At 44.6% G+C, this 21,384-nt stretch overlaps 1 protein-coding gene across 1 annotated transcript in view; it reads left to right on the plus strand.

The window, feature by feature from the left end:
- Positions 1-1,259: 1,259 nt before the first annotated feature.
- The window catches only part of BIN3 (bridging integrator 3), a 42,722-nt gene continuing 22,597 nt past the window's right edge, over positions 1,260-21,384 (plus strand). The window contains exon 1 of the mRNA XM_043561809.1: positions 1,260-1,380. Within this exon, the coding sequence (XP_043417744.1) occupies positions 1,373-1,380 (8 nt within the window). The 5' untranslated portion in view covers positions 1,260-1,372. The remainder of the gene's footprint in view (positions 1,381-21,384) is intronic.

Below are 21,384 nucleotides of genomic sequence, written 5' to 3' on the forward strand. Positions count from 1 at the left end.
CTGACCAAGCCGTCCACTCTGCCCTGGGAAGTCAGGACAAGTAACACATGTCTTCTGTTCAATGACTTAGCTGCTCTCCAAATGACCCTAAAACACTTAAGATCCATTTGAAGGAAGAGAATTCTCAGAGAGAAGGCCCTTGTGGGCCCAGCAATTAACCTGTACAGGCCTCACTGCCTGCTCCTCTCTTCTAACGCAGAGAGGTTCTTAGGGGTGAGGAGGCCAACATGGCCCTGGACCCCAGGCAGCTTCTGAGGCACTAAGGACCTGGATTCTGACTTTGGGAGACCCAAAGCGAGCCGTTTACCTGGAACTCAGTCCCCTTCTCAGCTAAGACAGGTTTCCTCTGCCTGGACCCTCTCCAGCCCTCATCTAGGATTAACCTACCTAGCCTGATGAGCCTTCAGGACTTGGATTACACATTGGTGTCTCCTAGAAGCCTTCACTAAAACCCATGGGCAGCTTGCAGGAGCCCCTTATAGGCAGCCACAGTGCCCTGTCCTTTTCCAACCTATGTTATTACTTAGTTGCCAGTTACTTCTCTCTCTAGGTAAGTAGCTCTGGGAGAGAATAAGGGCAAGATCCTTACTTCTTTTTCATGGTTGTATCCTTTAGGTTAACACAGTGCCTGGCACATTGCAGGAGCTCAGTGAATATTTGTTAAATGACCAAGTAAAAAGAATGGGACCATTCACATCGTCTGGGTTCTGTAGAGGGGAGGAGAGGGAAGGACTGGGAGACATGGAGCAATCCTTACTCTTTTTTCTCTTTTGTTGGTTAAAGCTACAGAACATTTCCAACCTGAAAAGCACCTATTTATATTCAGAGCCCTATGCCATCTTACAGAAGGGAAAAGATCCATTTGTTTCTTTGTAACAGGTAAGGCATGTGTAGGGTACAAAATTTAAAAGATATTAAAGACCATACAGTGAATGTAAGTCTCCCCAGACTTCAGATGACCCCATGGCTCCTTCTGCCATCAACAAATACTGCTACTGTCTCTGGATTTGAAATCTCTTTACTGACAGAAAAACTGAGGCAATAACAAGGTTAAGAGGCACGTGTAGTAAGCGAATGAGAATTTTACAAGCCAGTGTCTCAGGCAGAAAACGCACCCGGGGGTTCCCACGCCGCCAGCACAGGCTGAACCCCAAGCCCCGTGAGGCAATACCCCAGGTCGCGAGCCGGGGCAAGTGCGCGGGACGCCCGCCGCCGCGGAAGGGTTAACTCCCCGCGCCCCGCCCACCCCCGCCTCTTCCGGGCACAGTGGGCGGGGTTCACGTCACATCCTGGAGACTGGCTGAATCCGGAAGTGATCCCTGAGGACCCTGTAGCGGCCGAGGACCCCGGCAGCAGGGCCAGGTTCAGGACCATGAGCTGGTGAGTGAGGCCGGGACAGCACAGCCGCTGGAGCCCCAGGCCCGCCGTGCGCCTTGCCCGCGCCCACCTGAGTCCCTTCGCCCCCGCTGCCTGCCTTGCCCACACGGACCCTCCACCCAGGGTCGTTCGAGGGCCCTTCCTCCGGTGCTTTCCCGGAGGCTCCGTCTGTCGGCAGGACTCACCGGGATATGGGGCGGGGGATCTCCTTGGCCTGGAATCCTTCGTCTGTTTCCTGACTCTTTCTCTTCCAAGCTCGTCCCGTCTTCTCCCAGCTGCTTGAAGTGAGGAACTTTCCCGTCTCCTCCTCTTGTAAATATCCGCTGAGGTGGAGTAAATGCCTTCTTTCTCCCTGTGGGCATCTTTTCACCGCTCCCGCGGCCCCAGAGCTGTAGCCCTCACTGGCAGTCTGGGCCCAGTTCACTGATCAAACAGCCACTCGCTTTCAGATGACTAGCCTTTGCACCACTTAACAGTCTTCAAAGGACAAAACTTGCTTCTCTTTTGGAAAGGTCCAGAATTGAACACCCACACCCACACTCCCAGTGTGGGATTGGACTAGTTTTAATCATTTCCAGGGCCATTACCCACTCACTGCTTTCTCTTGAAAATAGCGGTTGGTAAGCTTAAACATGATGGGGACTAGCAGGCCATGAGAAAAGATGCTAGGAGTCTCAGAGATGTAGAGTCACGACTCCAGAGTTGGAAGGTACGTTGCTATATGTGCTAGGTTCATGGTAGATACTTCATAATATTTAATGGTTGATTTATTTTGTAAGACTCAGTTTGCCCAAAGGGGCTTACCTTCAGGCCCAAGGACCTGCATATCCATAATGCGAAACCTCAGAGGATCCAGCCGTAGTTTGCTTGTCTGAATACATTGACCCCCCCCCCCCCCCCCGGGGATGTACAAGATGAATCAAACCTTTTGGAATCCAAGGTCCATTAGCATCCGGAACATGTTTGCCACTCTGTCCTCATAGTCTAGCTGTTTCTTTACACAAAGTAAATGTGTGATAACTAGTCATGAATGAATGAAGATAGTAGAGTATCCTTCAGGAAGGCTCTTAACGGGCTCACATTTGACCATTAGTGGAGACTAAGCTCTGGCGACAAGCAGCTAATGTCAGTCAGTGTTCAGGACAATTCTGTACTACAAAATTTAAACCATTTCTGTCCCCTCCTCCCTCCTGTTTCTTAGACAAAGATTGATGGACAAACGTTAGACAGGTGGTGCCTGCACACGAGGGCAGCCTGGAGCAGTGCCCTAATAAGCCCCGGTAGGAACTGCTCCTTTTCCCTCCACCTTAGCTCCAGGAGGCCGATACGGGGCTAGAGCCTTGAAAGTTAGCTAACTTTCCCATCTTGTTATAACCTAGTTAACGATGGGCAAAGTGGCAATCCTTCAGTTCCCTTTCCTAGAGGAATTACTTCCTTAAAATGTCAGCCTGGGTCTCCCAGCCTCGTGATACAGATGTCCTCTTGCCTGCTGCACCTTGAATCGTTGGAGTTCTCTTGCTTAATTTTTCAAGGTAAGAAAGCAGGAAGTTCAGATGCTTTATATTGCTTACATTGGCATTTACAAATTTAAAAATAAATTGACCTTTTCTTCACAAATCGGGAGGAGAACAGAGCCCAGACCAGCGTAGAATATTCTCTTGGTGATCTGAGGCGTGCTGTTCCCACCCATCTTGAAGAAGCTTTTTTCTGAAAAAGTAGTAGCCTATTTCCTGAGGTCTGTCAGGCTGCAGAGAATTGAAATTGACAACTAACTGTTCAGCAAAAGCTGCGATTTTTATCCTGTAGAATTAACTTATTAGTACATGTGCAGCTTGGCACCTCTTTGGACTGAGGGTCAGAACCAAAAGGGCAGCTTTGTCCCTCAAAGCTGAGATTCCTTTTTCTTCTTCTTTAGAGGGTGACTACGTCATCTCTTACGTGGACCCTGACCCTATCTCCCTGAGAGGGGAACAGCACCGGCGCCTGGGCACACAATCACACTCAGTTCCTGGCTCAATGGCTGGCAAAGGGACCAGGGCTGGGTCCTTCTGATTCACTCCTGGAGTGGTTTTCCTGCTCCCAGAATGAATCCATCCATTCATCCAAGACTGGAATTCTCAGTGGGGGAAGAGACCAGAGTGACGTAGAGCCATCATGGGAGGCTGATGCCCAAGGTCGAGTTCACCAAGCACATGGGGTATGCCAAGCCATCATTGAATAAGGCCTAGGGGCACTCAGCCCCTGGTCCCCAGAGGGTAACCATTGTTCTGGGCTAGGCCAGGCTTTCAAAATGTCACAGTGAGAAATGTCCAATATTGATGCCCTTTGCACACTGTGGATTTTGCATGAAGAGTAAGAGGTCTTTGTTCCTCGCTTCCTCTGTGCATGCAGCCCGCCCACCCCGTTTGTTTTGTGGGTACCTGCTGCCTTCCTGTTCATCTGCCCATGCATTCACCCACTGACCACCCACGTGTCTTTAAGCCAGGCTGTCCAGTGGTGTGCCCTGCGAAGAAGGAGGCATTTTATGTTCATATGTCAGATCACTGATTCACCATTTGGGCTTAAGTCAGGTGCTTCCCTCTCCTCTCCTTCTGCTGGTCTCCTCTCTCTTCTTATGTGTATGTGTCTTTATTATTGTATGGAGGGAGAATTCAACAAAATTAAGAAGAATCTGGCTTATTTACCTGGCTTCGCTGTCTTCAGGGGTTATAGCCTTCCCTGGAACCACATGCCTTGATGCTCTTTGGGTTCAATGTCAAGGGAAAAAGTAGTCCTGGAGGAAATCTTCCTATACTAGGGATCCAGAGGTTTGACTCAGAATGAAGGAAATTAGAGTCAGTGCAGATAAATGTGGCTGGGAGGTAGAGGGCTGAGTTCAGGTTCTGGTTCCCTCCTTCACAGTGTGGCCTGGTCAGGCATTTAACCTTCCTCGGTCTTGTTTTCTCCACCTCTGACATGGAATGGATAATCCAAGCTGACGCTGCCACCCAAGCCTGTTGTGAAAAAAATGGAGACTATGCAAATATGATTGTTTTCTGACTCTTCTGGGCTCTTCTACCTCTGTCTGCCCCTTAAATACTGGTATTCCTTGGGACCTGTCCCCCCCATGTTCTCACCCTATATGCCCTCCCCATCATCTTCAGGATAAAGGCCTGACTCTGGGCCATAACTTATAAGGCCTTTCTGGATCTGGCTGTCCACGTTACTCCTGTGTCTCAGCTTTCCCTGGCCTCTCGTGCCTCTGCCCCTCGATATGCATTGTTCCTCTGCTGCAATGCCCTTTGCTCCCACCCCTCACCGCCTCATCCACCAGGCCAAGGTGCACTCATTCTTCCAGAATAAGGGCAGGCTTTGCCTCTTCTGAGGGTCTCCCCTGAACAGCCCCCCATACCCCACTAAACTGAGCCAGGTCCCCTTGCTCTGACCCTCATTAGTATCTGTACTTGAATCGTTGGTTTACTTGTCAGTGACCCCCTAGTCTGCAAGTTACTGAGAAAGGGACTGTGGCTTGGTCATCACTATATCCCTAGTAGTATTCCCAGCAATCAGTGCATGTTTACTGAATGTATGAATGAGCACTTTTTTTTCCCATTTCCTGGCTTGCCTCAGCTCAGGAAAAGTTTTCAGATAAAAATGTGCAGAACCTATAAGCCACTTCCTCAAATGAAGAGCCTCTAAGCGTGCTGTTGTTAAATCAAAGAGGGAAGAAGTGGCCTCAGCGCCTCCCTGAGGCTGTCTCTGATTGTTCTCTCCCCTCTCCTCTCCACCCCCTCCCCAAACTATCCTCTTCCGAACTTGCATAGAACTCCTGTAGCACTTCCACATCCTTCCAGGGACCAAAAACGTGTTCCTCTCCCAAACAGACTCCGTGGCGGCAGAATCTACAAGTTCTTCACGTTTGTGTATGCGCACTGTTTGCACATAGTAAGTACCTAGTCAGTAATTGTTAAATGAAATTAATGGACTATAAAGGAAAGAAGATAAACTGCTGGGTTAGTCTGAACCATCCATTCTGTTTCAAACATGTTCTCAGTGGAATCTCTTTTCCCTCTAGTATTACTCTTGCTATCATGCATTCGTATAGTGCTTTTACCTTTTCAAGTTTCCTTCCCATCCATTATCTGATTTCGTCCTCACATCTACCCTTGGCAGTATGCAGTTCGGGTCTTATTATCTCCCTTTGACAAGTTATTAGAATTCACTCACGGAGTACCTGGGAGAGCTAGAACTAAAATCTGAGTATTCTCTGTGCTTGAAAAGTGGAAGACCATTCCCAAGCTGATTGGGTCCCAAAGGACGCTATTTTACTTTGCTGGTCTGTATGAACACTACAGGTTGGTAGTGAATTACAGGAAGTTGTCAGTTTTCACATGTGAAGTGAAGAGGAAGTCCTGTGTCCTGCAGACCTCCAGGTGTTCTGGACCATGTCAGCTTTGTGGTACTCTGAGGCCTCCCCGCCTTGGGTGGCCCTCCCACTCACTTCGGACAGGCCAGACTCCCCCCAGGCTTTTTCTTCTATACCGAGCATGGTCATGCCCAGAAGGCAGGGACCCCCTTGAAGAGTCTGTGAGACCCTGTATTTGACGTTGCTTTGGGCACAAATGTAAAACATCTCACTCTTGTTCCAGCTGTTTGTAATGAGAGGGGAAGGGGCTCTTTCCAGATTTGGGAGTAGTTAGAAAGAGGCAAGTATCTTGAATCCCACAGCTTCTTCATCAAAGATGTTTTCTTCTGTGTTACACTCTTGACGTATGTGTGTTGAAGTGGCTTTGGAGTTGGGAGTTAAGCTGTTGCTTCCCCGAACCCACTATTTTGGTAGCTAGCCCATTAAACAGGACCCAGGATAACATGTTGCACACAGATAATGCTCAATAAAATTTTTGTTGATTTAATGCTCATTGAACATTTATAATGTACTAGGGCCTGTGCTGATACTTAATACTGGTGGACAGTCAGAAGGCTGTAAGAATCGATACTTATCTTCAGCCAGTGTCTGGAAAGTGCCCGGGATTCATAGGAATGACAGCCAATAAATGTTGGTGTGGCATCGTCAAGAAAGATTTCAGAGGATGTGATTTGTTACAGTGGGGGGCGAGGGGTCCACATTAGAAGAATAGTGTAGAAAAGGTGTGTGGAGATGGAATGCATCAAGAGTATTTGGGGTGGACAGTCAGGAGACCAGCTTGGGTTTAGCAAGTAGTGATTTGGGTAGAGGCTTCGTTGATGGCAGTTGGGGCCCCACTGTCAGTACTCTGAGTGCCATGCTGAGGGACTGACATTGAGCTTAAGCTTTTGAAATTTGAAGGTTTTGAGCAAGGAAGTGGCATGGGGAAACCAGTGAGTTAATCAGATTAATTTGGCAACAGTCTGTACTTCAGGCAAGAGGAAGAATGGAGCCAGGGGGCTAACTTGGACAGTGGCTTCCAAAACTTTTTGACCACAACTTGCCGTTAGAAATACCTTTGAGGGGCTCCTGGGTGGCTCAGTCAGTTAAGCATCGACTCTTGCTCAGGTCTTGATCTCAAGGTCGTGAATTCAAGCCCCGTGTTAGGCTCTGCGCTGGGCATGAAGCCTAAAAAAAAAAAAAAAGGAAAAGAAAAGAAAGAAAGAAAAAACTTCATTATTGCAGCACACAAAAACATTTATACTTCAAATAAAAGTTTCACATGGTATATGTGTGATGCATTCCTATATTTTCTATTATGTTCTATTTCATTTTTAAAAGAATGATGCATTTCAATTGATCCCATGTCTAATTTGGACCCGGTGTGTTGTGGGCAAACACACTGGAATAACGTATAGCGGTTTACATGATTGATGAGTGATCCCATTTAGAAACACACTGATCTAGGTGTTTATTACAAATATTCAGGCTATAAGCTAATAGCTATGACTCCGTGTTGTTGGTTTACTTAGTTGTTTTTCGTGGGTTATAATAAGAAATACGGAAGGGGCAACTATGAAGAGCACCAGCCATGTACTTTATAAGAACTTAATCCATAGATGTGAAAAACGTCATCACTTTATAGAAAAGAAAACCCAAATGGACAAAAGCCTATACCAAGATGTTGGTTTCTTAGTAATCAGGGAAAAGCACATTAAAGTAACAATGAGATGCCATTTCACAGCCATCTGGCTGGCAAAAATTTTAAAGTCTGGCAATGCCAAGTATCTAAGGATGAGAATCAGGAGGAGCTCCCATCCACTGGCATCGGGTGCAGGGTGGCGTAGAGCGTGGAGGTAAAAATTGACACAATACAATCACTTTGGAGATTTCTACAGTCACCCAGAGAAACCTGAGCTCTCCTGCAGCAGGTGAGTGCAGGGGAATATTAGTTGCTTCATTGTTTATGATGTCCAGCCTATATGTGCTGTCTTTACATAATGAAACACGTAGTCAAAATGAATGAAGTGCAGCTATATCTATCAATACGGACAAATCTCAGAAACAGAATGCTGGTCATAAAAAGTTAGTTTCAAAGTAATACATTCAATATTGTGTTATTTTTATAAAGTTCAGACCTATAAAACCATACTGTATTGTGCTCACGGATTTAAACAAATGTAGTGAAAGGGTGAGAATAATACATACTAAATTCAGGGTCGTGGTGACTGCTAAGGTCATGAGGAGAGACAAGGAAATGGAATCAGACTGCATCAACAGTATCTGAGCTGTTGCGTTGCTTAAAGAGTAAGATTTGAAGCAAGTGTGGCTCAGTATTAGAAACGCGATAACAGTAGGTGAATACAGGAGTATTTATTATGTATTCTAACTTTCTGAGTGTTGGCAATATTTTATAATACTCTCTGTTAACTTTTGTCATGCCTAGCCTGACTGCCATCACAACTAGAGCTGACCTCACCGCTCATAGCAAGGGAATTATTGCCTCCTACGGCTGGTAGGTGAGGATGTCCCAAGACAGTGGGCCTAGGAGCGAGTTTCCGAGTTTCCATCTCAGCCCTCCTCCTCCTCCTCCTCCTCCTCCTCCTCCTCCTCCTCCGGCCTGCTTCCAAACCTTCAGCAGATAAGAGAAAAGGTAGACTGAAAGCTCTTTGTACAATCCTTCGTTGGTAAGAGACAGAAGTGAACATGAGATTAGAGCTCGTGCCTCAGAAGCTAAACAACTGGCCCGGCACTTCGCAGTCTGTGGGCATCTGAGCCACCGTGGGCCCATCAGCATGGAAAGCAGGCCCCTGAGGCTTGTCTCCGGCTTGTGGATTAAGCAGAAGACTTTCACCTCGCAATGCCTTCTGTTTCCCTTTTATAACATGGGAGAACCCATTTTCTAAAGAGCTACAAAATAAACAAACAACCTCCCTCCCTGAATTGCCTTCTTTCCTCCCTTTTCTTGACCTTTAGATGCTCCATCAGCCTCCAGACTTCTGTGACAGATCCTTTTACTACTTGGGAGGAAGTCCCCATTCATTGTTGGCAAATGGATTCACTTGGGGGGGCCTGGCAGTGGCTGATTGCCCCCCAAACAGAAAAGAATTGTTTCAGGTTTCCTAACCATACTTACCTCTGTGTAACTGAGTGTGAGCCACCCCCTTGGGCCTCAGTTTGATCTTCATCATCAAAATATCACCACCACTGCCTTTACTGCCAGTACTTACAGGCTGCTGACCTACGACAGGATCTGTTTTGAGCACTAAACTCATTTGGCCTTCACGGCGACCCCACGTGATAGCTATATTATTGTCCCAGTCTATAGACAGGGAAACTGAGAGACAGAAAGGTTAGGTAACTTGTCCGAAGCCTCACAGCTGGTGGCTGGCAGAGCAGGGACTTAAAGCCAAGCAGTGTGGCTCCAGCGCGCCCCCCTATCCAGCGCAGTGTCTCTTGTGAGGAATACAAGAGTGGACCGCTTTAAATGAGCGGATGTTTCTGAAGTACCCAGCCCAAACCAGCAATAGTAGATGCTCCATAAATGGTCACTTTAATTGGATGATTTCTGTGATCTCACGTTCTGTGAGATCACACTGACCATTCTGTGATTCATTCTGTCTAAACTTCTCAGAGGTCAGCCTGGGGAACAGTGGGGAAGAAGGGATCACAGCTGAGCTGGGGGACTGTTCTAGTCCAAGTGACAAGTCAGCCAAGTCACAGAGTCATGCCTTTTATTTTTAAACACACACATACCTCCTCGGACTGGTGGCGAGTAGGGTAGTGTGTGTTGCTCTGGTTTTAGATGTGGCTAATTTCGAGGAAGGACTGCGGTGGGGGTTGAGAGGGGGCGCTGTGGTCAGAGGTGCTGGAAATGGGTATTTTGCAGCTCAGTTCATTTCCCCTTGTGATGGGGTCTCTCACGTCCTTGCTCAGGCTGAACTTTGTGTGGCCGGTTGGCATCATGGCCAGCTGGCCCTGCAGAGGGGATGACACCCAGCAAGCAGCTGTTCTGCCGGAGCCGGCTGCCTCTCCAGAAGCCCTGTCCGGGCCCCCGGCTCTCTGTTCTCTCTCCCAGTGTCAAGGTGGCGATAGTCTTGGTGGGGCCTCAGACCAGGGAAGGCAGTGACCCAAGGACAGGGTAACAGAAGGGCCGGGACGGGGGAGGGGCTTGTCCTTCCAGCCTTCAGAAGCTGCTGCCTCTCGCCCACCTTCCTGCTCTTGCCGAGACAGTGACTCAGGCCCAGACCACTCCCCGGGGAGCCAGGATTTCAGCCACTATCAGCTGCCGCCTACTCTTTGCTCAGCCCTCCCTCCGTTCTCACCTCCCTCACCTCCTCCCTGCCCCCAAAACTGTGATCCATCAGAAAGTGTGGGGTGGCATAGACTGAATCATTTCAGGGTTCTTGCCACCCCCAAGCCAGGCCGAGGCTTATTCACATTCAGCAGAAACAATTCCAGAGGCCAAGGTGAAGACCAGGGAAGAATGTGTAGGTTTCAGCTTCTTTCCACTCATCTTTGTAATGGAAGCAGAGGACTCTCCAAAGAAGGCGGGGCTCGAGGGATCTGCTGGGGTGACCAGGGGATCCCCACCCAACTGCCATCTGGGCCTGCCTCTTGTCTCTGCCTCTGCAGCAGAGGGGATGGGGAAGCAAAAGATTGAGAAACCTAGCAAATTGAAAATGCAAAAGAGCTGTTTTTGTAAATAGACATTACACAAGAGCAGGAGCTTTTTTGGAAACGTTTTACTGAGACAGACAGAATTAGCCAACTGGCATCGTGCTGCTAATAGAGATATTTACTGTTTGAAAAAGTGTATTTGTAGCTTTGGAGAACATCCTGTTGACTTTTCTTTATTGTGAAAGTAAATCTTTCCCCCTTTCCCTCTGTATACATAGAACTTTTTTTCTGTTTTGAGGTGGGGCATGTTGGGGGTTGGAGGAGAGTACGCTTGAGAGAACTGCTCTCTGCATTTTGTGGCTCAGACCAAAATATCCCTGCTCCTGCCCTCCGGTGCTCATATTTACGGAATGGCAAGTAGAACCAAGTAAGGAATCCTACTCCAGAGGCCGGGAGCTCAGAACCCTCTTGATTTCTTCCAGAGCAGAGACATCCTGTGGGGAGCAGGCCCTGTCTTCTCTCCGGACCTCTGCTTACCCACCGCATGCCAAGGGGAGAGCCTAAGGAAAGCTGTGAGGAGGAGGGGAACTGAGGTCCCGAGGCCCAGTGAGCCTTCCCGGGTCCTGGAGGACTGTCAGCCTCGACCCACCACCCCAGTTGGGCCGAGGAGCCGCTGCGATGCTGTTGCTCTTGCCACACGCCTTCCAGAGCAGCTGTCTGTCCCGAAGAAGTCCCTAGTGCCACAGGGGGAGATCAGGGAGGCAGTGGCAAGAAGAGGCAGAAGAGCGGCTTGAAGGGTGGCTGTTTTGCTCTTTCTACTCGCTTTCCCGTCGCCACCTTTGACTGCTTCAGTGGTGGTGGGGCACCTGCCCCAGTTTTCTGGCCCTTTCTCCGACAGAGGGGAGCATATCGACCATTTGGCAGCCTTGGAATAAGCCCAGGAGACTCTTCTCCCTTCATATTTCCTCTTAAGCTCTTTGAAATGTCGGTTTTCCCTAAACCCACACTCTGATAACGTCACCTGGCTTTACTGTGGACGCCAAAGGCCACCTCCGTTTCCTCGGTCTCCACGAGTGCACTTTCCCCTTTTTAGCTTTTGTTTGAGTCGGATAAGGACTGGGAGACCCAAAGACAGTGATATGACCTTTATTTGTTCTTTCTAAAGCCTTATCTGAGAGTAATTTTTTTTCAGGAAACTTAAATTAGAGTATGGTATTATATAGGGCCCTTGGGGCCATGTACTTGTTTATTTGTTGAATCATTTATCCAGTGTTTACTGTGTGCGCAAAACTAGACCATGAGCTCCATGAGATCATAGAATGAGTTCGTCTTGTTCATCCTGATATTGCTAGAACCTAGCAGAGTTCTAGGCATAAAGGAGGCCCTCGATAAATATTTACCGAACATCCATTCAACGAAAGGTTGAAAGTAACACTGTACCTTGTACGGTACTTACGGGAGTTGCAAAGAACCGTAACATTCAGTCCCTGCACTTGAGGGGCTTATGTGGCATAATCAGAAAGCAAGATGCATACACAGCAAAGCTAGTTAACCTGACCCTTTACCAAGCAGAATTTTCTTCAGTAAGGAAGCAGTGGCTCAGTCTTAGGAAATACGTTCGCCCAGTTCATCACAGTACTGGGTCAAAGAGAGCAAACTGGTCATCTAAATGTATGCTGAAAAAGGCACTGTGATATAATTTAAAAATCCAATCTTTGTGTCTTTTAGGAAACTAGAAACAAAAAGATATTTCCTTGCTATTAGAAGTCTTTCTGAATGGAACCAGTAGCCTTCTTCCTATTTAATAGTGAAAGATCAGATTCGAACCATTCTTACTAAAGTCAGAAACATTTTTCTCCAATTTCTGGCCAATGCTATAATACACAAGACAAGAAGTGGGTATGAAACATTGAGAAAGAAAAGGGAAATTTTACCATTATTTTCAAGTGATATGACTTGTCTATTTAGAAAATCTAATCTGGGTGTTTTTTTTCCTACCTGAGTTTCTCAGGCTGTATAACTTAAGTATATAGGTGTGATGAATGGTTTCAGGGTAAATATTTAATACCCAATGGCTTTCGTGTTTACCAGGCCAATAAAATGAGAAAGAGAATTCCATTTGCAGTACAACCAAAAATTAAAAATCTCATGGAATGTACCTAAGACCTGTGTAGGGCTAAAAATTTCACATGTAAGTGTTACTTTGGGATCTTGGTATTAAACAAAATAAAAGTAGAGGACCTATATGGAAAAACTCTTAAGACTAAAAGACCGAATAAAAAGACCTGAATAAATGGAAAGAAATGTTATGGCCCTGAATGAGCAAATGTAGTATTTGTAAAAATGTAAGATCTTCAGAAGTTAATCTATAAATATAATGCATTTTCAGTAATAAGTATCTTGATTTTGGAGGGGGGCGCACCACCTATGATTTTGAGGTTCATCTTAAAAAGCAACACAGGGGAGGGGCGCCTGGATGGCTCTGTCGGTTGAGCTTCCGACTTCAGCTCAGGTCACGATCTCATGGTTTGTAAGTTTGAGCCCCGCGTCGGGCTCTGTGCTGACAGCTCAGAGCCTGGAGCCTGCTTCGGATTCTGTGTCCCACTCTCTCTGCCCCTTCCCCACTTGTGTTCTGTTTCTCTCTGTCTCTCAAAAATAAATAAATAAATGTAAAAAAAAGTTAAAAAAAAAAAAAAAAGTAACACAGGGGCACCTGGGTGGCTCAGGAGGTTGAGCATCCAACTCTTGATTTTGGCTTAGGTCATGATCTTGCAGTTTATGAGATTGAGCCCCATGTCGGGCTCTGCACAGAGCCCTCTTGGGATTCTGTGTCTCCCTCTCTCTCTGCCCCTCCCCCCCAAAATAAATAAACTTATAAATAAATATCAAGACAAATTAAAATAGCCAGTAAATTACCTGAAAATGAAATGTAATGAGAAGAGATCTGTTTCTCTAGAAATTAAGAGCTGTTATAACCCTAAATAATTAAATCTGTGTTACTGGCCAAAGAGTAGACAGGTCTGTGGTATGGAATAGAAGTATTTAACCCTAATAAAATGATTTGTCAAAGATAGTTTATTTTTTAGATTATGTTAAAATAACTAAACAACTGGCTGGCCAACATTCAAACTCTAAATGGAGTGATGATTTAAATATAAAAAATAAACCACTAAAGTTCATATGAAAATGCAAGGGACACAGTAGCCAAAACAGTCTTGACCAAGTTGGAAGGCTCAGTACTTCTCAATCTTGAAAGTTACAACAAAAGTCCAATAATTAGGACATTGTGGTACTAGCATAGACATGTAGATCAATGGCATAGAATTAAGAGTCCAGAAATAAACCTTTACATTTATGGTCAGTTGATTTTTTTTTTTTTTTTACAAAGATGTGAGGACAGTTCAATGGGGAAGGAATAGTCCTTTCGACAGCGTCAGGACAACTGGATATCCACATGCGAAAGAATAAAGTAGGACCCTTACTTCACACCATATACAAAAATTAACTCAAAATTGATCAAAGACCCAAATGTAAAAGCTAAAACTATGAAATCATAAAAGGAAAACATAGGGGTAAGTCTTCATGACCTCGAATTTGGCAGAGAATTCTTAGATGTGATACCAAAAGCACAAACAACAAAAAAATGGATTAGACTTCTTCAAAACCTAAAATGTTTGTGCTTCAAAGCATACCATTAAAAGAGTGAAAAAAAAACCCTCAAAAATGAGAGAAAATATTTGCAAATCATATATCAGATTAGGCACTTGTACCCTAAATAAAGAACTCTTACAGCTCAACAATAAAAGAAGATGGGGCGCCTGGGTGGATTAGTCAGTTAAGTGTCCGACTTCGGCCCAGGTCAGGATCTAATGGTTCATGGGTTCAAGCCCCACATCAGGCTCTCTGCTGACAGCTCAGAGCCTGGAGCCTGCTTCAGATTCTTCCTCTCTCTCTCTGCCCCTCTCCCGCTCATGGTCTGTCTCTCAAAAATAAGCAAACATTAAAAAAAATAATAATAATAAATTTTTAAAAAGACAACCCATTTTTAAAATAGGCAAAGGGTTTGAATAGATGTTTCTCCAAAGAAGACCTACAAATGACTGCTAAGCACATGAAAAGATGTTCAACATCATTAGTCATTACAGAAATGCCAATCACACCACAGTGAAATAGCCCCCAGAGTGGCTAAGATAAAAAAGACAATGACAAGTGTTGGTGAGGATGTGGAGGAATTGGAAACTCCATACACTACTGTGGAAATGTAAAATGGCGCAGCCACTTTGGAGAAGTCTGGCAGCTCCTCAGAAGGGTAAACGGGTAAACGGGTAAACGTGGACTTACCATATGGCCCGGCAGTTTCACTCCGAGGTATATACCCAAGAACAATGAAAACATATGTCCACACAAAAATATGTACACAAATGTTCATAGCAGCAGCATTCATAATGGCCAAAAAGTAGAAACAGCCCAAGTGACCACCGCTCAATGAACGGATAAATGGATAAGTGGATGTGTGGCTAAATGTCGTGTATCCCTGCAATGGACTATTATTCTGTGATAAAAGAGGGATGAAGGACTGATACATGCCCAAAACATGGATCATCCTGGAAAACATTTTGCTGATTGAAAGAAGCCAACACAAAAAGCTACTTATTGTATAATTCCATTGATATGAAATGTCCAGAATAGGCAAATCCGTAGAGATAGTACATTACTGGTTTGCCTGTGGGCTGGAAGCAGAGGAGAAAACGGGGCATGATGCTAATAGATACAGGGTTTCTTTAGGGGTGATGAAAATGTCTTTGAAATTAGATCATGGTGATTGTTGCACAACTCTCTGAATATACCAAAAACAACCAAATTGTACACTTGATGAATGTTATGGTGTGTGGATTATACCTCAATAAAGCTCTTATTTAAAAATTAATAAACCAGCTTCGAAGCAAAGATGACAGATTGAATACGTACATGTAATTTATCTCCCTCACAAATCCCACAAAAAAAGCACAATAAAGTGATTTTTTTTTTTTAAGGCATAGATCTACAAATTCAGGGAGGATAGAGACATCAACAACATTTGGGAATTGGAATGCAGTTGCATGCAGTAACTGACTTAGTTCCAGGAAAGCCAGATCCTAAACTGGCATTTAGGAAAACCACAAGCCATCATGACTTACATCACAGAATCCTCAAAGGGTCAGTAATCGGTGGCACTGGGTACTTCCAGAAGCGGGGTGAAGCCGAGCTCTCGGATCAGAAGAACTGGTTGAAAGCTGTTTCTGAGTAAGTTTAGAGCCCTGCCATCTCCTCTCCAACTTCGGTGTCCCTGGGAGACTGTCCCTGCCTCACCCTAGCAAAAGAATGAAGGGGCCCCACCCCTTGGAGAGTATGAGACAGGGAGTTCCTATACTAGGCACACAAAGGTGGATTTACTATGTAAAAACTATTTAATAAAATTTAAGCTTCAGGGCCCCTTGCTGGCATGGACCTTGTCCAAGACCCAGAAGGAACCTTAGCTGTGTGTTCACATGATCCTGTGTTTTTGCAAACATCAACAATGTGTTTATACTGCATTCAGTTAAGAAAACTTCTGCCTTCACTTCCTCCTTTTGCTACTTGATACTACCCCTCATGTCAGGCAGCTTTGGAGTAGCCTAGGCCTTTTGGGATGCGACTGGAGGGTTGAATTGGAAATATGCTGTTTTAGCTGCAGTTTGTAGACATTTTTTGAAAACTTTGATAAAACTGTGAGAAATTTCAGGTTCCTGAATTGGAAATATACAGAGGGCACCTCTCTTGGTGATCTTTAAATGTATTTAAAAACTAAGGGAAAGGGGTGCCTGGCTGGTTCAGTCAGTAGAACATGCGACTTGATCTCAGGGTTATGAATTCAAATCCCACATTGGATGTAGAGCTTAATTAAAAAAAAAAAAGTTGTACGTCTTTCACAGTGTTATATAGATCCATTGTATCTCAATAAAGCTGGGGAAAAAATTTTAAAGAAGAAAAAAACTAAGGGAAAAGTTGGGTAAAAAATAACAACACAAAACAAAAGTGACACAGGTGAGCAGTTAAATCAGGAGATATTATTCTGAAATCAAAGTGCAACAAAACATTTTCAAATTGTACTCAAACCTAGTCATTCATTAAGAGAATGAGATCAGGGGTTTGCCTGGGTGGCTCAGTCGGTTAAGCATCTGACTTCAGCTCAGGTCATGATCTCGCAGCCCATGAATTCAAGCGCCGCATCAGGTTCTGTGCTAACAGCTCAGAGCCTGGAGCCTGCTTCGGATTCTGTGTCTCCCTCCCTCTCCGCCCCTCCCTCATTTGCACTCTGTCTCTCTTTGTCTCTCAAAAATAAATAAACATTTAAAAAAAATTTTTTTAAGAATATTTCTTAAAAAAGAATGAGATCAGTTTTTTTTGTTTGTTTTTTTTTTAAAACGTTTATTTATTTTTGGGACAGAGAGAGACAGAGCATGAACGGGGAGGGGCAGAGAGAGAGGGAGACACAGAATCGGAAACAGGCTCCAGGCTCTGAGCCATCAGCCCAGAGCCCGACGCGGGGCTCGAACTCACGGACCGTGAGATCGTGACCTGGCTGAAGTCGGACGCTTAACTGACTGCGCCACCCAGGCGCCCCGAATGAGATCAGTTTTAAAGAGGAGCGATGGTTTGATAATCTAGTTAATAAAGAGGAGCAAATCATTAGAACACATTGATAAAACAATTTAAAGTTCTTAACACGAAAGATAACGAAGATGACAAAACTCATGATGGGCCCTCCTCCAGTGACATCAGGAACAGAGAAGCTGGTTGCCCCCATTAATTCAGAGAGTGGTTAAGAGTAGTCATTATACAAGAAACCTTGAAATGTGTCCTGAAATCTTACAGTTTATTTATGAAGGAAACGAGATTTTCCTAAGTTTTACAGCGAAATTTTTATTATATTTATATATTACTGGTAAGCTGGAAAAAAAAGCTTTTCTGAACTGTCAATAATAGAAAACAAGTTTCAGTCAACCATACTAGAGGAAAGGCTGAATTACCTTTCTTTTCTGTACGAAAATGATGTTACCCACTCGGTGTCACATGAAGAGGCAATCATAGACTACGCAGCCAAAAAATGCAGGGAAATGAATACAGAGGTGTGTCAGGCAGATGATTAATAAAATTTTAGGTTATTCTTGAGTTTTTGATTTCATGTTATTTGTCAGCTTTTATAACTTGTAATTTATTATGTTCTTTTCTCTGTCTAAATAAACACTTTCATGCCGATTTTAATATTTTTTAATGTTTTTAAAAGATTTTATTTTTAAGTAATCTCTACACGCAGCATGGGGCCCAAACTCACAACCCTGAGATCAGGAGTCCCACGCTCCACAAACTGAGCCATCTAGGGGCCCCATCCAATTTTGATATTTGTAAATTCATTTTCTTTAAAAGGCATACAAAATCATATAAGCTTCGGGCCCACAAAACACAGATCCACTGTAAGCCCAGCTGCGGGCAGGACTGCCATCCTGAAGGCAGGAGGGTGAAGTGAAGAAATGCGTGGGGAGTGCTGAGACAACCCTTCCCCTCCCCCATGGCACCTGCACGCATGGCATGTGCTCGAGTGACCTCTTCTACTCACTGAGCTCTCGGAACAACTCTGCTGGGCCTTTACTCCCATGGCGAGAGACTGAAAAATTCTCTAGGAAATCTTACCTGCCCGGGAGTACAGATACTGACATCAGGGGCTCCCCACAACACTGCTCAGCCAGGTCACTGCACACAGTACACAGACAATATCTGAGCGCTCACAGCTTCTGATCAGTTGTCTTGTCTCCAGTCCCGTATGTGAGCAGACACCCAAGATTACCACACTCCCAAGGGGAGTGTTTGGTGTGAAAAATGGAGGCAAAAGCAGAAAACAACTTGAGGGGAAACTGAGACTGAAGGAAGGCAGAAGAAACTTTTTGTAAATCCGTCATTAAGATCATCAGAGAGAGATGGGGCGCCTGGGTGGCTCAGTCGGTTGAGCGTCCGACTTTGGCTCAGGTCATGATCTCGCGGTCTGTGAGTTCAAACCCCGCGTCAGGCTCTGTGCTGACAGCTCAGAGCCTGGAGCCTGCTTTGGATTCTGTGTCTCCCTCGCTCTCTGCCCCTCCCCTGCTCATGCCCTGTCTCTCTCTGTCTCTCAAAAATAAAGAAACATTAAAAAAGAATTTTTTTAAAGATCATCAGAGAAGCCATCCATGAAATAAAACAAGATACCATAAAAAAAAAGGACATCCTGAAAAGTAAAAAGACCTCTCAGAAATTAAAAATATGTGGGGCGCCTGGGTGGCTCAGTCGGTTGAGTGTCCGACTTCGGCTCAGGTCATGATCTCACAGTTCGTGGGTTCGAGCCCCGCATCAGGCTCTGTGCTGACCGCTTGCTCAGAGCCTGGAGCCTGCTTCAGATTCTGTGTCTCCTACTCTCTCTGCCCCTCCCCCATTCACTCTTTGTCTCACTCTGTTTCTCAAAAAATAAATAAATGTAAAAAAAAAATTAAAAAAAAAAGAAATTAAAAATATGATAGCAGAAATGAAAAACTTTACAAGTATTAGAAGATACGAAATGTTGAAAAATAAACTGGAGAAGCAACCAAGTTGGGTCAGCACTGGAATTACAAGAATTTCAGAAATAAATGGGGCACCTGGGTGGCTCAGTTGGTTAAGCATCCAAGTTTGGCTCAGATCATGATCTCACTGTTCGTGGGTTCCAGCCCCGCACTGGGCTCTGTGCTGACAGCTCGGAGCCTGGAGCCTGCTTCAGATTCTGTTCCCCTCTCTCTCTCTCTCTCTCTCTCTCTCTCTCTGTTCCTCCCATGGTTGCTCTCTCTCTCTCTCCTTCAAAATAAATAAACTTTAAAAATTAAAAAAAAATGAATTTCAGAAATGAGAAACAGAGAAAATGGGGGAAGACACGAGCCACAACAAAGTTTTTTTAAGCCCAGAACGAAAGATTACAAATTGCCAAATTGAAAGAATTTGGTGCGTATCCCAGCACAGTGAGTGCAATTAGACCCACGAGGTACATCACTGTGAAAGTTTATACCACCAGGGACAAACATGATTCAAGAAGCTTGCATGAAGAATGGGTAGGTTGCCTACAAAGGATAGAAATCGGAGTGCTTTAGACTTCACCACAATAGCACTGGGAAATGAGAAGCCAGGGAAGCAAAGTCTGTGAGATTCTGAAAGAAATGAAGTCCAACCTACATTCTATACCCAGTCAGACTAACTGGTGTGAGTCAGAGCAAAGAGGTTTTGGTTATGCAAAGTCTCAAAAGGTGATTTCACACACACTTTTACTCTGCCCCAACGAGGAGTAAACCAGCAAAGAGGAAGACCCGAATTCCAGCTGTCAGAATTCCTATAGGAGGCAGGAGAAGGGCGAGCCTGGGTCTCCAGCTCTACACCAGGGCCGAGGCGACGGGTCCTGACCGGAGCAGCTTGGAGGCTGCCTCGGACACCGCTTCAAGAAGTGAATACCTGACACGAGTGAATGTATTAAGAGTAAATTTAGACAATAAATACATAGAAAATTCAGCACGTGAAAGAAAAATGACAATTTTAGGAGCAAAAGCATGCAGTGTTATTAGTTACGTATTGCTGTGTAACAAATTCCCCCACAACTTAGCGTCTCCAAACAACAGTACCAGTTTCTGCAGGTCAGGAATTTGGGAGTGGCCTAGCTGGGAGGCTTGGCTCGGAACTCTGCAGCTTCTGAAGGTTTGGCTGAGGCTGAAAAATCTGCTGGCTGCCACATGCAGGAAGGACAAGAAATCACATTATTCTCCCAACAGTTTACTTATTGATCTGACCAAATCATGTAACTGTATTGAGAAGAAGAGGAGATTCGGATGTGCCTTTGTGTAACGGGTAGAAGCCTGCAAGAGCTTGGTCAGTTGGTTGGTTTTGTTAAATCTTCCCCTTGCAAAAGAAAAAGTCAGCAGCTAGTGCCTAAAACCTAACCAGAGATAGAAATAGACGCATTTTTATTTAGAGATGCAAAGGTACGTGCCAAAAAACCCAGCAGAGTCGAAAAGTGCTTGTCTTGGGCAAGTGAGATTAGGGCAGGGGGAGGGAGGATAGGACCTCATGTTTCACTTAACAAACCTTGTTGTCTTATTAAACCATGCACACGTGTAACTTTGATAAAAGCAAACTCAGATTAATTCCACAAAAGGGAAAGGCAAACGCTAAGCCAGAAAAAAAATCCTGATAAACAGGCCAAAGGGCTAGTGGTAAAATGTAAACCATTTCAATCTTTTAAAAAATGTAAACTGTCTCAATCTGCCTCCAGGGCAATTTGGCAAATGTATCAAAGCCTTAGACATGTATATATCCTTTGACCCAGCAATTCCAATTCTAAGAATTTATCCTATGTGACTAATCCTTGATGTACACAAAGATTTAGCTATTAGTGTTTTTAATAATAGAAGAAAAATTGGAAACAGTTGAAATGATCATTAGTAAGTGATGTGGATCACAAAAATAAAATAGGGATATATAATGAAATACTAGGTAGCTCTTAACAGGGCAGGCTGATGACAACCACATCTTGGCATATAGAAGCCTTTATGATATGTATAGGTTTTTTAAGTTATATAAATATGCATATGTACACATGTCCATGTATTTACACACAGATTCAGGGTGTTACTGTTTCTGTGTGTGTGTGTGTGTGTGTGTGTGTGTGTGTGTTTCCATGTTTTCCAAGTGTTTGACACTGATCAGGTGTTATTTTTGTAGTCAAGGAAAAAAACAAGGGATTTTTTTTTAGTTTATTTGAAAAATATGGAAAGTGCAAAGAAGAAAACAGTAGTCACACTCTTACCACCCAGAATTAACCACTATTAACATTTGGCATATTTGCTTCAGATTTTTTTCTTTCTGCAAACTTTTAAAATATAATTAACACCAAAACATTAGCCTTGGTTATCTTTAGATATGAGACCGTGCACTGTTTT

This window comes from Prionailurus bengalensis, chromosome B1, assembly GCF_016509475.1.
Source record: "Prionailurus bengalensis isolate Pbe53 chromosome B1, Fcat_Pben_1.1_paternal_pri, whole genome shotgun sequence".
Taxonomy (NCBI): Eukaryota; Metazoa; Chordata; class Mammalia; order Carnivora; family Felidae; genus Prionailurus; species Prionailurus bengalensis.